This window comes from Phaseolus vulgaris, chromosome 6 (assembly GCF_000499845.2).
Source record: "Phaseolus vulgaris cultivar G19833 chromosome 6, P. vulgaris v2.0, whole genome shotgun sequence".
Taxonomy (NCBI): domain Eukaryota; kingdom Viridiplantae; phylum Streptophyta; class Magnoliopsida; order Fabales; family Fabaceae; genus Phaseolus; species Phaseolus vulgaris.
Genome location: NC_023754.2, coordinates 5,413,862 through 5,428,681, shown reverse-complemented (window position 1 = coordinate 5,428,681; position 14,820 = coordinate 5,413,862). Strand labels below are relative to the sequence as shown.

Sequence of the window (14,820 nt, the reverse complement as noted above, 5' to 3'; positions counted from 1 at the left end):
AAAGAGCATATGATGAGAATCAAAATGATGTTATCAATAGAAGAAATGGACAAGGGCCAAAGCATTTAAAGTTCTTCTTATTAGTCTTTGCAAAAGATGAGGTCCAAACCCAAAGCCCAAGCCCAAGAAAGCCCAAGTCCAAACCACGAGGGCCAAGGCCAAACATTAAATAAAAGAGCATCATTTGAATTACTTTTGTATAGTTGTAAGAGGTATGAATATTAAATAAAGAGTGTGAATAGTTAGGGGGGTGTAGACGCATTTTAGGAGGTGCTGAAAATAGGAAATGAGTCACACTTACTTCATGACTAGGTGGCACCAATTTGCATTTGAATTTGGAGGGAACTTTGAGTTTCATTTGTGTTTCATTTCAGCCCTCTTCTATTACAAATAGAGAGGTTGGGCTCTTGTAAATTCAGATTTGGATAATTGATATAGAGAAATCTACTCATTTTGAGAGAGCCTTTTGTGATATTTTGATCTCCTTAGCATAGTCTCATCTTGTGCTTTTGGAGAGCTTCAAGTGGCGGCTTCCTTCACTCATCTTGGGACTCCATCACCAAGTGGCGTGATCATTCTCCTAATCCATTCCAGCCGGACTTCAACCATCTAAGTTCCATTCCTTTTCATCTCCTTTGTTGTTTTCATTCGGTAGTTTCAGCTTTTATGTCTTGTTCATCAATTTGTACCGTTTAGTTTGGTTCTTGTGTTGTTCTTGAGTTTCTAATCGGTTCATTGTGTTCTTTGGATGATTTTAATCAGTAGATATGTTTCCTCTTTCAATTCTGTCCAACTTTAGTTAATTACATATTTCAATTGTGTTTCTATTTGTGTTCTTGATTTGTTCTTGTTTTCCTTTCAATTTCACCAAGTGTTTGTGAAAAGAACATGGCACTCATTGTTCAATGAGTTTGGCTTCTCTCTTGGATGGCGTTATCCTCCATTAAGATGACCTTAAGCCTCCTTAAAGTGTTGTTTCTTGTTAAGTGTCTATCCAACTCATATCATGTGGTATCTAGAGCTCTGTTTGTGTGCAAAAAAAATTTGAGTTGCTGGACACTTTGATTCTGTTTTGTGTTAGTGATTTTGCTTTTTGTGTTTTTTGAGTATTTCTTGCTGTTTTAATTGGTACAATTCATTGTGCTTGAGTCATTTTAATTTTTGAATCCCTACTTGTTTTGTCTAGTCATGTTTTTTCCTATAATGTCATCAATTCTTTGTAGTACTTTTCTTGCTATCTTTGGTTGATTGCTTTTATTTGAGTACAAATTTTGGTTTCTATTTTTCTTGATCCTTTGGTGCATTTTCTTTTTAGATTTGAGTTCATGCTTGTGTATTAGATCTATACAAGTTCTTATACATCATTTCTATTGTGTCTTTGTAGTTTCTTTAATTCTGTTTTTCATTCCAGTATAGGTTCCTCTGTTTTTCATAAAAGCGTGCTGACTGTTTGGTTTATCAAAATTTATGTGCTTACTGGAAAATTCTGAAATTCTTGATTTTAGTCGTTTGAAGTGTTATAAAAGCATAGAAAAAATAAGTACTTCAAAATTCAAAGTACAAAAAAAATGATAAATGAAATACGTACAGTGTGTAAAATTCTGATGCTGGAAAACGGTGATTCGACAGTAATTTTCGGAAATTTATCACAATTAATTGGCTTACTGTTTTTAGTGATTCCAGTGCCAATTTTTAGATAACATCTTGAATTTCCAGTGGTTAAAATTTCACATTCCAGTTCGCTTTCTACAGTTACAGTTAAATCTTTAAAGTCACGCACAGTTTTAACAAAAAAATTTCATGTAGCATTGTTTTTGTTTTCTTCATCTATTCTAGTACTATTCCTTAGGACTCCTTTGTGTGCTAGCCTTTCATTGTGTGCTAGCCTTTCATTGTGTGCCTTACTTTTCTTGCTTGTCTTTTAATTCATATTCTTTTCCAGTTTTGTCATATCTTACATTCTGTTTTGGTTTAGCTTTTCTTGCTTATATCTTTTCTTGATTGTCTTCTTGTTTCCTCTAAGTTTTGTGGTGATTTGTTCTTAAGTGAGTGTGGTTTGCTTTGACATTTTTCATTTGAAGCTCATCCAATCCACAAGAGAGGCTTGGTTAAGGAAATAACACTTTTCTTGGAGTGGTTTGAGTACATTCTTTTGGCCTTTTCCAGCAAGCTACATTTTGCTTTATTTTGCTAACAAGTTTCCTTAATTGTTTGTTTCTATTTTTGTGCCTTTTATGATCATGGATAATTTTTCTAGTGGAGAATCCTCCAAACCTTGCTCACCTCAAAAGGCAGCTCTCTTTGAAGATTTAAAGAATGTTAGACAATCAAATGCACAATATCTTGATGTGATAAGACAAATGGAGGCAAGGCTCCAAAGCTTGGAGAAAACTCGTGAAGAATTTCATCACAACCGGGAGAGAAGACATCATCATCATCATCGACATTCTTCAAGGATTTCTCACTCTTCTCATGGATATCATGAAGACAATGAACGGCGAAGGCACCATCATCATGAAGAGAGGCGCCAACATGTGGTTGACCCTTATTCACCTATTGTAAAACTACCTAGCTTTAGTGGTGAGAGTGATCCTAATGTGTACTTAGGGTGGGAGGCCAAGGTTGAGCAAATATTTTATGTAAATGGGGTTATAGATGATCATAAGGTTAGATTAGCATCCTTAGAATTCTTAGACTATGCCATGCAATGGTGGCATCAAACTCTCTTGGACATTGACCTACACAAGAGACCGCCCGTGGTCTCTTGGGACGATTTCAAAGCTTGTTTGCGCGCTAGATTCGTTCCTCCACACTTTAGGAAAGACCTATTGATGAAACTCCAAAGGTTTCATCAAGGCACGCTAAGTGTGGATGATTATTTTAAATAACTCGACACGCTTTTAATTAGAGTTAATATGGATGAGAGTGAGGAAGCTAAAATAGCTCGATTTGTTAGTGGCCTACGAAGGGACATTCAAGATGTGGTAGAGCTACAAGAATATTCTTCATTACAAAATGTAGTTCACCTTGCTAGTAAAATTGAAAATCAAATTGCAAGGAAAAATGCTTTAAAAAATTATTCTAAAGATAGCTACTACCACTCTTCTTGGAAAAATAAAAATAGCTCTTTTTCAAATCTCCCTTCTAAGGACTCTACTTTCAAACCTAGAGATTCTAAGCCTTCCACTTCCACTTCTAGACCTAAATCATCTAGTATGAAGTGTTTTAAATGCTTAAGCTATGGACATATTGCTTCTAATTTCCCTTCTAAACTAAATATGTATATGCATGATGGGGTAGTGGTTAGTGAGCATGAGTTCGAAAACTCTAGACATTCCTCACCTTCTAGGTCCCCAAGTGAGAATGAGAGTGAAAGCCCACATGAGGGTGACCTATTGGTAATAAGACGTATGCTTGGACAAGTTTTAAAACCCTTTGATGAAAGTCAAAGAGAAAATATCTTTCATTCAAGATGTCTTATTAATGATAGGGTATGCTCTTTAATTGTGGATGGGGGGAGTTGTGCTAATGTGGCAAGCACAAGAGTGGTAGACAAGCTTGGATTATCTACCATCTCTCATGTCAAGCCCTACAAATTACAATGGTTAAGTGAGGTAGGTGAGATTATTGTTAACAAGCAAGTCCTCCTTACATTTTCTATTGGTAAATATAAAGATGAGGTCATGTGTGATGTTGTCCCAATGGAAGCCACACATATTCTTTTAGGTAGGCCATGGCAATTTGATAGAAAAGTTTTTCATGATGGCTTTACCAACAAAATTTCTTTTAACTTCCATGGGCACAAAGTCATTCTTAAGTCTCTCTTTCCAAAGGAAGTACAGGAGGACCAAGTTAAAATGAGAGAAAAGAGAGAGAAAGAAAATGATAAAAAAAGTTCCAAGAGAAGCCTTCTCATGTCCACACAACAAGTTAAAAAGGTAATAGTTACTCAAAAGCCTATTTTTTAGCTATTCCTAGGACTATTGAATATGAGTCGGCTAAGGATATTCCCACATGTTTGGACAATTTGGTAAAGGAATATGAAGATGTGTTTCAAGATCCTCCTAAAGGCTTACCACCTCTAAGAGGGATTGAACACCAAATAGACTTCATGCCCAGGGTTTCTTTACCAAATCGCCCTACATATAGGACCAATCCACAAGAGGTTCATGAGGACCAAATAAAAATGAAAATTAAAAGAGAAAATGAAAAAGCAAATGAAGTACATGATAAACCGAGTCATGATACCTTCTCAACTAAATCAATTTTGTTGACTCGTGCTACACCTACAAGGTATCCTTCTTCTTTGTCTTTTTCATTACCCAAGGTTCCTACTTATACACCATATTGGATAAAGAATGTTAAGGATGATTTTTTCATACCTTCTAGTTTTCCAAATAATATCATTTCTAAACAATCTTTTCCAACATGGTTTGTGTATAGAACATCTTTTTCTGAACTCCCAACATTTCAAAGTACTAAGTCATGTTTGCCTATTTCTTCTTGTATTCTCTTATCTAATTGCAAACTGACTTTGTTTTATGCAGGAGTACTGAATTCGTGGACAAATTCTCTCCAACTTGGGGAGTATGATGAGAATCAAAAAGATGTTATCAATAGAAGAAATGGACAAGGGCCAAAGCATTTAAAGTTCTTCTTATTAGTCTTTGTAAAAGATGAGGCCCAAGCCCAAAGCCCAAGCCCAAGAAAGCCCAAGTCCAAACCACGAGGGGCAAGGCCAAACATTAAATAAAAGAGCATCATTTGAATTACTTTTGTATAGTTGTAAGAGGTATGAATATTAAATAAAGAGTGTGAATAGTTAGGGGGTGTAGGCGCATTTTAGGAGGTGCTGAAAATAGGAAACGAGTCACACTTACTTCATGACTAGGTGGCACCAATTTGCATTTGAATTTGGAGGGAACTTTGAGTTTCATTTCAGTCCTCTTCTATTATAAATAGAGAGGTTGGGCTCTTGTAAATTCAGATTTGGATAATTGATATAGAGAAACTCTACTCATTTTGAGAGAGCCTTTTGTGAGATTTTGATCTCCTTAGCATAGTCTCATCTTGTGAGCTTTTGGAGAGCTTCAAGTGGCGGCTTCCTTCACTCATCTTAGGACTCCATCACCAAGTGGCGTTATCATTCTCCTAATCCATTCCAGCCGGACTTCAACCATCTAAGTTCCATTCCTTTTCATCTCATTTGCTGTTTTCATTCGCTAGTTTCTGCTATTATATCTTGTTCATCAATTTGTATCGTTTAGTTTGGTTCTTCTGTTGTTCTTGAGTTTCTAATCAGTTCATTGTGTTCTTTGGATGATTTTAATCGGTAGATATGTTTCCTCTTTCAATTCTGTCCAGTTTTAGTTAATTACATATTTCAATTGTGTTTCTATTTGTGTTCTTGATTTGTTCTTGTTTTCCTTTCAATTCCGCCAAGTGTTTGTAAAAAGGACATGGCACTCATTGTTCAATAAGTTTGGCTTCTCTCTTGGATGGCATTATCCTCCATTGAGATGACCTTAAGCCTCCTTAAAGTGTTGTTTCTTATTAAGTGTCTATCCAACTCATATCAGCCTATAAATATAAATTCAGTTATTCAGGTTTCATTTTAAAAGAACCATCATCTTTCTAAAATCTACATTTTCTTTTCCTATGCCTTCTCTATAAGATTTTGAACTCCTCGCTCATCAGTTTGATGATTGGAGTACACTATTAGACTCCTGGCAGCGAAGACTACAAGACTGCTCGATCAGAATCCCTGATAGAGTAAGTTCATTTTTGTTTCCTTTTTCCTTTTTTCTAAAATTATGACCTCCTCGCATATCAGTTTGATGATCGGAGTCTGTCCCGACCAGTCCTCGATCATCGATTCTAGTGACTGACCTCAGACATCGCACACCAGTGCCTGATAGTGGAAGTGGGCCATGTAAGGTGGGCCCCAGTCGCACCTATCAGGGATTGGTCAGTCTTCGGACATCGGTACCATAGACCTCGACGTCAGAAGGAGGGATTGGACCTCACCAACAGAGGGAGAGATCAGACGTTGACGGTCTGAACATTTGTATTGGGCCATGTAAGGTGGGCCCTAGAATTATACTAAGTTATCAGTTAAAACATCAGATATGAGGGAAGCCTAAGTCATTAGGGATCCATGCATGTGGTGTGTATAGTGCATACAGGCGCGACATGGGAAAGTAATCCTTGGAGGCGCTAAGGCCCATTAGGGTTAGGGTTTCCAAGAAAATCTGCATGCATGGCACGTGAATACTTAGGGCACCCGCAGAAACAGATGGCGCTAGAGATTAGGTGCACAAGTTGGTACCCAGGCGGCCACTCTGTTAGTCGTTGCACTCCAGTTAAGGGAAGTTCTATGTGCCAGATACGCTAAGATTATGTAAATAGCGGCGCAAGGACGTTCCCCAAGGAACCCTAGACAAGGATAACAACACAAAGGTAAATCCTAGTTTTAACCTATATAAAGGGTGCTAAGAACCCTAGCAAGGTACACAATTTCTAAGACTGAAACTACTTTATACACTTGATGTTTCTTTGCCCTTATACTGACTTGAGCGTTGGAGTGCAAACGGCCGTCAAGGCACCCTTTGTCTTTGCAGGTGAGAGATTCTCTGATCAAGGAAGAATGATTCTCAAGCGGAGATAGGAGGGCGAAAGGCTGTCGTTCGAGTCAATCGACGAAGCGAGTCAACCGGTGAGAACATTGAACTCTACAAGATTGGCCGATCAGAATCTTAGATGGAGTAAGTTCTATTGGCTCATTTTCCTTTGAGTTAGTTTTGATCTTGTTAGGGTTGCCTTTAGTTTAAGCATGCATGTGATGCTTTTATCTTTAGAAACAAACTCTGTTAGCTCAAGGTCCTAGTGGTATAATTAGTTTTTTTATGAGGACTCTATGGTGCAGGTTAGGCTACCCTTGAGCTTTTGGTAGTTTGGAGCTCTTAGGGAGCATCTGCTCAAGTTCAGGTAAGGGAAGCTAGTCTTATTCTTTTCTATAGAACCCTAGGTTAGAAGATCTGGATGTGGGGGTGATGTGGTCACCAATTCCAATTTTTACTTACATGATTGTCTCTTTTGAAGAGTAAAGTAATATATTGACTGAAGTGGTTGATTTTGAATATTTTATATTGATTTTAAGGTTTATAAGTTGTTGAAAGTGTTTGTGATTGATAATTGAAAGTGTTTGAATGATAATATAAATGAGTTGAACTATTTTTTGAATATTTTGTTAAATTACTTAAATGAGATGTTTGATGAGAAGTGGTTGTTTGATTTTAGATGATGATTGATTTTAGATGATGATTGATTTAGAGAGCATATATTTGGAACTTAGTTATGTGTTTAAGTGAATTTTGAGATATATTTGGATTATTTAGAAAGTTTAAAATATGATGTGATTGAATGGTGCATTGATGTAGATGAAAGCGTGATAAAGACAAAGTATTTTCAGGAAAGGAAATACCGTGTTGAGATTGTTATTAGGGTGTATTGATTTGTGAGTGTTCTATGAATGGGACAATCCTAACTCTACTGATATAATGGAATCATATAGATGAAGTTATTCAGTTGGTGAGAGTTGAAGGAGGTTCATTTGGCCAATTCTGAGGGTTGAAAGAACTTAATAGAGCAAATCAAATAGATTTATCCTATCATATGAGATGATGAGATATTAAGATTGATTATGTGCATGACTGTGTGGATTCACAGTGAGTAGTATGACAGGTGCAGGTCTTTGGATGCTAATTTTAATACACGTGTCTTTCGGAACTAGAGTCGAGTGTTTGAGTATGCGAGTCAGTACAAATCTGATAGGAATAATATGGATGATAAAGGTGTGAAACACTTGATGACTATGTGCAAATTATGAGAATTTGATGAATTATGTGTGTTTTTAAAAATGAACTTTATATTAGAATTCTAAAAAATAGCTAGCTTACCATGTGCTTTGTTTTGTATTTGTTTTCTTTAAATTTGTGATGATCGTGTTAATTTACACAGGAGCAGATGAAGTTGCAGGTGATAAAGCTCCTCATTGAGCAGTCGGAGGAACAAATATTTTATTTTGAATGTTTTATTCATAGAATTTTGTGTATATATTAAATTCCTATGTAGAGGGATATCTTTTTGAGATAAAAATATGAGAAAATAGTATATGTTTAGATATTGCATGCATAATATATTAGTAAATATGGGTAAAAAAAATAATAGGATGTTACACTAGTAAAAGTAAGTTGTTTCTGAATACTTGAGACTGAAACCGAATATTTATTTTGTATACTCTCACTCACTTATCGTCGGAGTGTGATCAACAAGATAGAGATCCCTTTATCTCAGTAGAGCATTAAGTACCTCGAGAACAATAATAATAATAATATATAATAATATTATTGAGATAAATATCATTGAAATTATCATCGAATTTTACTAATAGGTAATTAAAGAAGTTATAAAATTCTTAATTTGTATTATTCGTTCATAAAATTTTATCTGTAAGTATATTTTATTGAATATAAATCTGTAAATAATAATTCATAAATAATATTAAATTGCCAAACAATTCTACAAATTGTGTAAGACAAACATATAAAAAATATCTACAAAATATATATATATATATACATATATATTAATAAAATTGTTTATAAACAGAAATTGTTTTTATAAATAAAATTTTCCAATGCTACTTTTTCAAAATCAGTCCACTGAACTAGTAAATACTGTATGTTTGCTTTGTCCCCTCAATCATGCGTAAAATAACCAGCACTATATTATGAAAATCATTCCAACTTAGACCGATTTGCTTTGCTTACTAGTTTTTGATAAAAAAATCTTTTTTAGTTCAATAATTATACATTAAAAGAATAAGGTGCACGCGGTACTGGAAGATCAATATAATAATCAAAATAACAAGAGCACGATGTGAAATTTCAAAGGTCCTTTTCTCTGTGTGTCTATTATATATGTGTCTACCTAGGTAGTGGTGACACCATCCAAGCACAACCTATTCTTTTATTAATAATTCTATATCTTTCAGTTCCTTTTTCTTCACCAATAGGTTCTTCTGGTAGCTGAGACCTTGGTGGTACTGGTAAGGTTTTGTGTTTGCGTGGTGAGAATAATGGGGTTGAAAGCAGTTTTGGTTTGGTGCATATGGTTGGGGCTGATACAATATTCAGTTGGAGGAAGGGTGAGGCACTACAGGTTTGATGTGGAGTACATGATGAGAAAGCCAGATTGTTTGGAACACGTTGTGATGGGAATCAATGGGCAGTTTCCAGGGCCAACTATTAGGGCTGAAGTTGGTGACACTCTTCACATTGCTCTCACCAACAAGCTTTTCACTGAGGGAACTGTTATTCACTGGCATGGAATCAGACAGGTTCTTTTCTTTTCTTTTCTTTTTTACTCTCTTTTATGCATCATAATCTCAACAAATCTCAAACTTATGGCCTTTAACTATGCCTTGTTCTCAACAAAACTGGCTTATTAATTCTAGATTTTGGTTATGCAGGTTGGAACTCCTTGGGCAGATGGAACTGCTGCTATCTCACAGTGTGCTATAAATCCAGGAGAAACTTTTCACTACAGGTTTATAGTTGACAGGGTAATTACATTTCTGCCCTCTTATTTTTTATTTTTCAGTTAAATATATCTAATTCAAACTTTAAATCACCTGTGTATTTATATTAAGAAAACTATTAATATAAATTTTTATTAATATTTTTTATTTACATCATAAATAAAACTTCAATATAAACAATATTATAATCTTATAACAATAGTTTAAATTAAAGAAGAAAATCAACTTCACTAAAGAAACATATTTAACTCTTTCCTTTTCAAGTTTAAAGTGAAGAAAGTCTGCACTTCAAATTTTCTTATATAAGTGTTTGTGTTATTAAGTAAAGTTTTGACTTTCTAGACCAAAAAAATGTGTAGTTTGGTGAGAAAACTCCACAAAAAGTAAGAAATGAAATTTTTCATTAATTACAAGAAAGTGGGTGGGGTATTATATATATATTATATATATATATATATATATATATATATAATTAGAAGTGGTTTTGGAATTTTTGAGGTAGAAATAGATACATATTATCAATAGAATCTATAAAATCACTTTTAACTTTGGGTGGGAATGGAGATCCTATAATCCTTTTCACTTGAATCAAGCATCTTTCATTTTCATTTTCAGTTATATAGAAAATTACATTTTGATTGATGCCCTCCATGTCCATATTTTTTTTATATTCTTTGGTTCAAAAGAAGGGAGAAAATGTTTTAAAATTTAATATGAAGACAGAAAATGTTTTAAAATTTAATCTGAAGACAGACATTTTTTAAGAATTTAATATGAAGAGAGAAAAAATTATTTAAAAAGTTGTGTTTTTTTTCTTACTTTCTAGTTCTTAAATAACTAAAAATATACATCTCTTTCTATCTAAAGTATTAGAGCCATCACATTTAAAAGTATTATTCGTTTTGTCTCTGGTAGGAATCTTCACATGGTAGATCATGGAAGGCACTTATGAGTTAAGAGAGAAGAATTTTATAAATTATCTTTCACTTTCATTTTTAAATTATATGAAACATTATTGGTGTATGAAGGATATTTTGTTTTGGTTTGTGGTTTAAGCAAAGAACAAAACATGTGTGTTGTAATGATTAATTGTAATTATATGGTGCAGCCTGGAACATATTTCTACCATGGACACTATGGTATGCAAAGATCAGCAGGGTTGTATGGTTCACTGATAGTAGATTTGCCAAAGGGACAAAACGAACCGTTTCACTATGATGATGAGTTCAACCTTCTTCTAAGTGATTTGTGGCACACCAGCTCACATGAACAAGAAGTTGGTCTCTCTTCCCTACCATTCAAATGGATTGGTGAACCTCAGGTAATAACTTTATTAAATTAACCTAATATCAAACCTTTTCCTTTTATATTGCTACGTATTTTAGCTTATTAAAAAAAAAACTTAAATTTTAAGAAAATTCAAAATTAACCTATTCATTCTTTTACTGAGTAATGTAATTAAGATTATTTTCATAACTAGCATAAATTTAGTCACTATAAACACCTTTTCACATGGAACATAGAAATGAAATTAGTACATTGGAAGGTAACAATTCCAGGTAGAAATAATATCAAATTCCATAAAGTAACCTTAAAAAACCTGCATCAGTACATGTGCCCCATCTGAGGAAAGTGGTGTTGGACTTTTATATTTGGCATCATTGAAATATTCAATCTGATATTTCTTGCTTTTCTTTTACCCTCTCTCTCTAACAAGAAAATCAACTCTTTAATCAAAACAATCGTTTCATTAATTAAAGTGAAATATGAACAGAAGGAGAGAGACTTTTTTTTGAAATTTCAGATCAAGTACAATAATTTGAGTAATTGTTATATTCAAAGAATAAAATTAACTCAAACTTGTTGTCATAAATCATTACACTTTTGACATTTTTAATTGAATTTTACTAAATCTGTTAGAAGAAAGGTATGGGTGCCTTTTGGATACCATCAAAAAATGAGTATTTTATTATTATTTTATATAGTAATAATAAAGCTGTAAAATTTCAATAATTGAGGTTTCTAAGCTCACTAGTTTAACAAACAACTTATAAAAAGATACTTACAAATCACTTCAAAACCTTCTTTGATCATTGATACATGACAAAGTTTCACATCCTAATCCACTAAATACCTCTTACTATTAAAAAAAACCCTTTTATTTGTAGAAAATGCATTATCTATTTTGAGAATATTTCTACTTATTGTATCTTATTTGTAGGAATATATGTGTTGTAATTAGTAAAATATAATAATGTCACCCTTTTTCTTACCTTTTATACATGGACTTTGTAGAGTCTTTTGATCAATGGAAGGGGACAATTCAATTGTTCTCTGGCAGCTAAATTCATTAACACCACTTTACCCGAGTGCCAATTCAGAGGTGGTGAAGAATGTGCACCTCAAATTCTTCATGTAGAGCCAAACAAGACCTACAGGATCAGAATTTCCAGCACCACTTCCTTGGCTTCACTCAACTTAGCCATTTCGGTGAGTTCCATTTTACCCTATATTTTCTTTATAAATAAAATACTTTGCAAAGGTTCACTTTTATAATATTTCAAAAAAATGTATATTTAACTATGCATAAGTTAATTCTAATTTAGGAAGAAGTTTATTTCATTTTCTTCTTATTTTTTTTTTATATTTATCACTTTCGTCAGATCCCACAGCTTTTGTCTCTTTAAGCATGCCTTTGTAAAAGTGGCATCATTCTCTGAAGTGTATTCTTGATCATTAGGTGTGTGACTGGTTAGTATGAGACATTTTCTTTTATTTCATGTATACCATTTGAAGTAGTAAAAACTAAAAAATGTTTTTTTAATTTTTTTAAGAATCGAATAAGTTTTTCTTCTTTGTATATTTTAAAAAAAAAAAATTTAAGGATTGAATATGTTTTCTTCTTTGTATTTTTTTTTAATTTTAGACTTCCTCGTATTTGTAATAAAAAAATTATTAAAATAAATTTTTTCTATGTTGTAAACATATTTTAAATATGAATTAGGATGTTAAAATACTGATAATAAAAGTCTAAAATTTAGATTAGTGATAAAAACCAATTTTATATTATATTCTGGCCTAAATGAGAAACATATTTTTTTTTTAAAATATGAAAGTACTTTAAAAGTGACGACAACAGAGGAAACACGCCTTATCAAGGGAAGTGACATTGTTACATTGACGCTTATATAGGTGCCTCTAGACGATGTACTTTTTATAGACATTTGTCTCTTATAGACTATACTTCTCTCTTCGTCTCTGTTATATATACAGCTGAGATCTACCTCTGTAATTAATGGAGTTCAATACAATCTTTCTTTCTTCTTCTTCTCTGAATGTTACACAATAGAGGCAATTATTTGTTCTTCAAATAATGGAGTGAGTTGGAAATTAGAAATTAATGCATGCGTGAGTGGGACTCACTGAGTTGTGTTGTGGTACCCTGAAACACTCTGGATAAAGACAATGATGTGTTCTTAGGAAAATAAAAGGCAAAAATATATATCAGTAAGATTCCACGGGTTTGGTTTGGCGGGACCTGGGACATCGTGAAAGTTATGGCCACTGATTCGGAGAATATTATCATGGCATTAGAGTAACTAATTTGACATAATTGAGTGCATATTTTAATGTGTGTATATATTTCTAATTTTGGGGGGTGTACAAACAGATATAGAAAAAAAAAGAAATGAAAACAATGGAAGAGTATCTATGCAGCAAGTGATGAGAAAAAAAGGAAATGTTTCTTTTATTAAATTGAAAGTGTGCCTGATTCACCCTGTGTCAATACTCCAGACAAATTAGGTATTGTATGGGTAAAACAATTTCACTTTATTATTCTACTAGTGTGTCACAAATGACAGAACTATAGATTCATTTTCATGCATCAACTAACACTATCATGTAACTTTGTATATGTGATGCAGAATCACAAACTTATTGTGGTGGAAGCTGATGGAAACTACGTTACACCATTTGTGGTTGATGATATGGATATTTATTCTGGTGAAAGCTACTCAGTTCTCCTTCGCACAGATCAAGATCCAAAGAAAAACTATTGGCTTTCAATTGGAGTTAGAGGAAGAAAACCTAACACACCACAAGGTCTAACCATTCTAAACTACAAGACAATTTCTGCCTCAGTTTTTCCAACTTCTCCACCACCCCTCACACCCCTTTGGAATGATTTTGAACGTAGCAAAGCATTCACCAAGAAAATCATTGCCAAGATGGGAACCCCACAACCTCCAAAACGTTCTGATCGTACAATTTTTCTCCTCAACACCCAAAACCGTGTTGCTGGATTCACAAAATGGGCTATTAACAATGTGTCCCTAACATTGCCAGCAACCCCTTACTTGGGCTCCATCAAGTTCAAACTAAACAATGCTTTTGATCAAACACCTCCACCTGTTACCTTCCCTCAAGACTATGACATTTTCAACCCTCCTGTGAACCCTAATTCAACCATTGGCAATGGGGTGTACAAGTTCAACCTTAACGAGGTTGTTGATGTGATATTGCAAAATGCAAATCAATTGAGTGGAAATGGTAGTGAGATTCACCCTTGGCACTTGCATGGACATGACTTTTGGGTTTTGGGGTATGGAGAAGGCAAATTCAAACAAGGTGATGAGAAGAAATTCAACTTGACACATGCACCATTGAGGAACACAGCAGTGATATTTCCATATGGTTGGACTGCATTAAGGTTTAAGGCAGATAATCCAGGAGTTTGGGCCTTCCATTGCCACATTGAACCACATTTGCACATGGGAATGGGTGTGATTTTTGCTGAGGGTGTCCACAAAGTTGGAAAAATTCCAAGGGAAGCACTAAATTGTGGGCTTGTTGGGAAGAAACTAGTAGAAAATGGACACTACTGAAACTAGTTTATCTAATGTAATATTTGAATGATGAATTAATAACATGTTTTAGTTCAGCATGCCCATTCCATCCGCATTGCTCATTCAAAAAGCTGTTCTATATAAATCATTTTCCTGTTATTATGTTTGCAAACTCCTCATTATATGGACTATAATATGCCTCATGCAGAGCTATTTTATTTTTTTTATCAGTCAAAAAATGAATAAATATGAATCACTTTAGGAGTGATCCAACCTTTATACATACTCATATTACAACAATACCAACCGAAGATCCTTACAAAACTAAAAACAACAATTAACCTAGCTAAAGGAAGAAACCTTGCATAAGCT

The 14,820-nt window shown here is 33.9% G+C and overlaps 1 protein-coding gene across 1 annotated transcript; it reads left to right on the top strand.

Moving 5' to 3' along the window:
• Positions 1 to 8,711: 8,711 nt before the first annotated feature.
• On the top strand, positions 8,712 to 14,550 carry LOC137830989 (L-ascorbate oxidase-like). The gene is made up of 5 exons (XM_068638443.1): positions 8,712 to 9,400; positions 9,533 to 9,625; positions 10,710 to 10,922; positions 11,897 to 12,091; positions 13,528 to 14,550. Exons 1-5 carry the CDS (start codon positions 9,140 to 9,142, stop codon positions 14,485 to 14,487), a joined length of 1,722 nt encoding a protein of 573 aa, XP_068494544.1. The 5' UTR covers positions 8,712 to 9,139; the 3' UTR covers positions 14,488 to 14,550.
• The last annotated feature ends 270 nt before the right edge of the window (positions 14,551 to 14,820 follow it).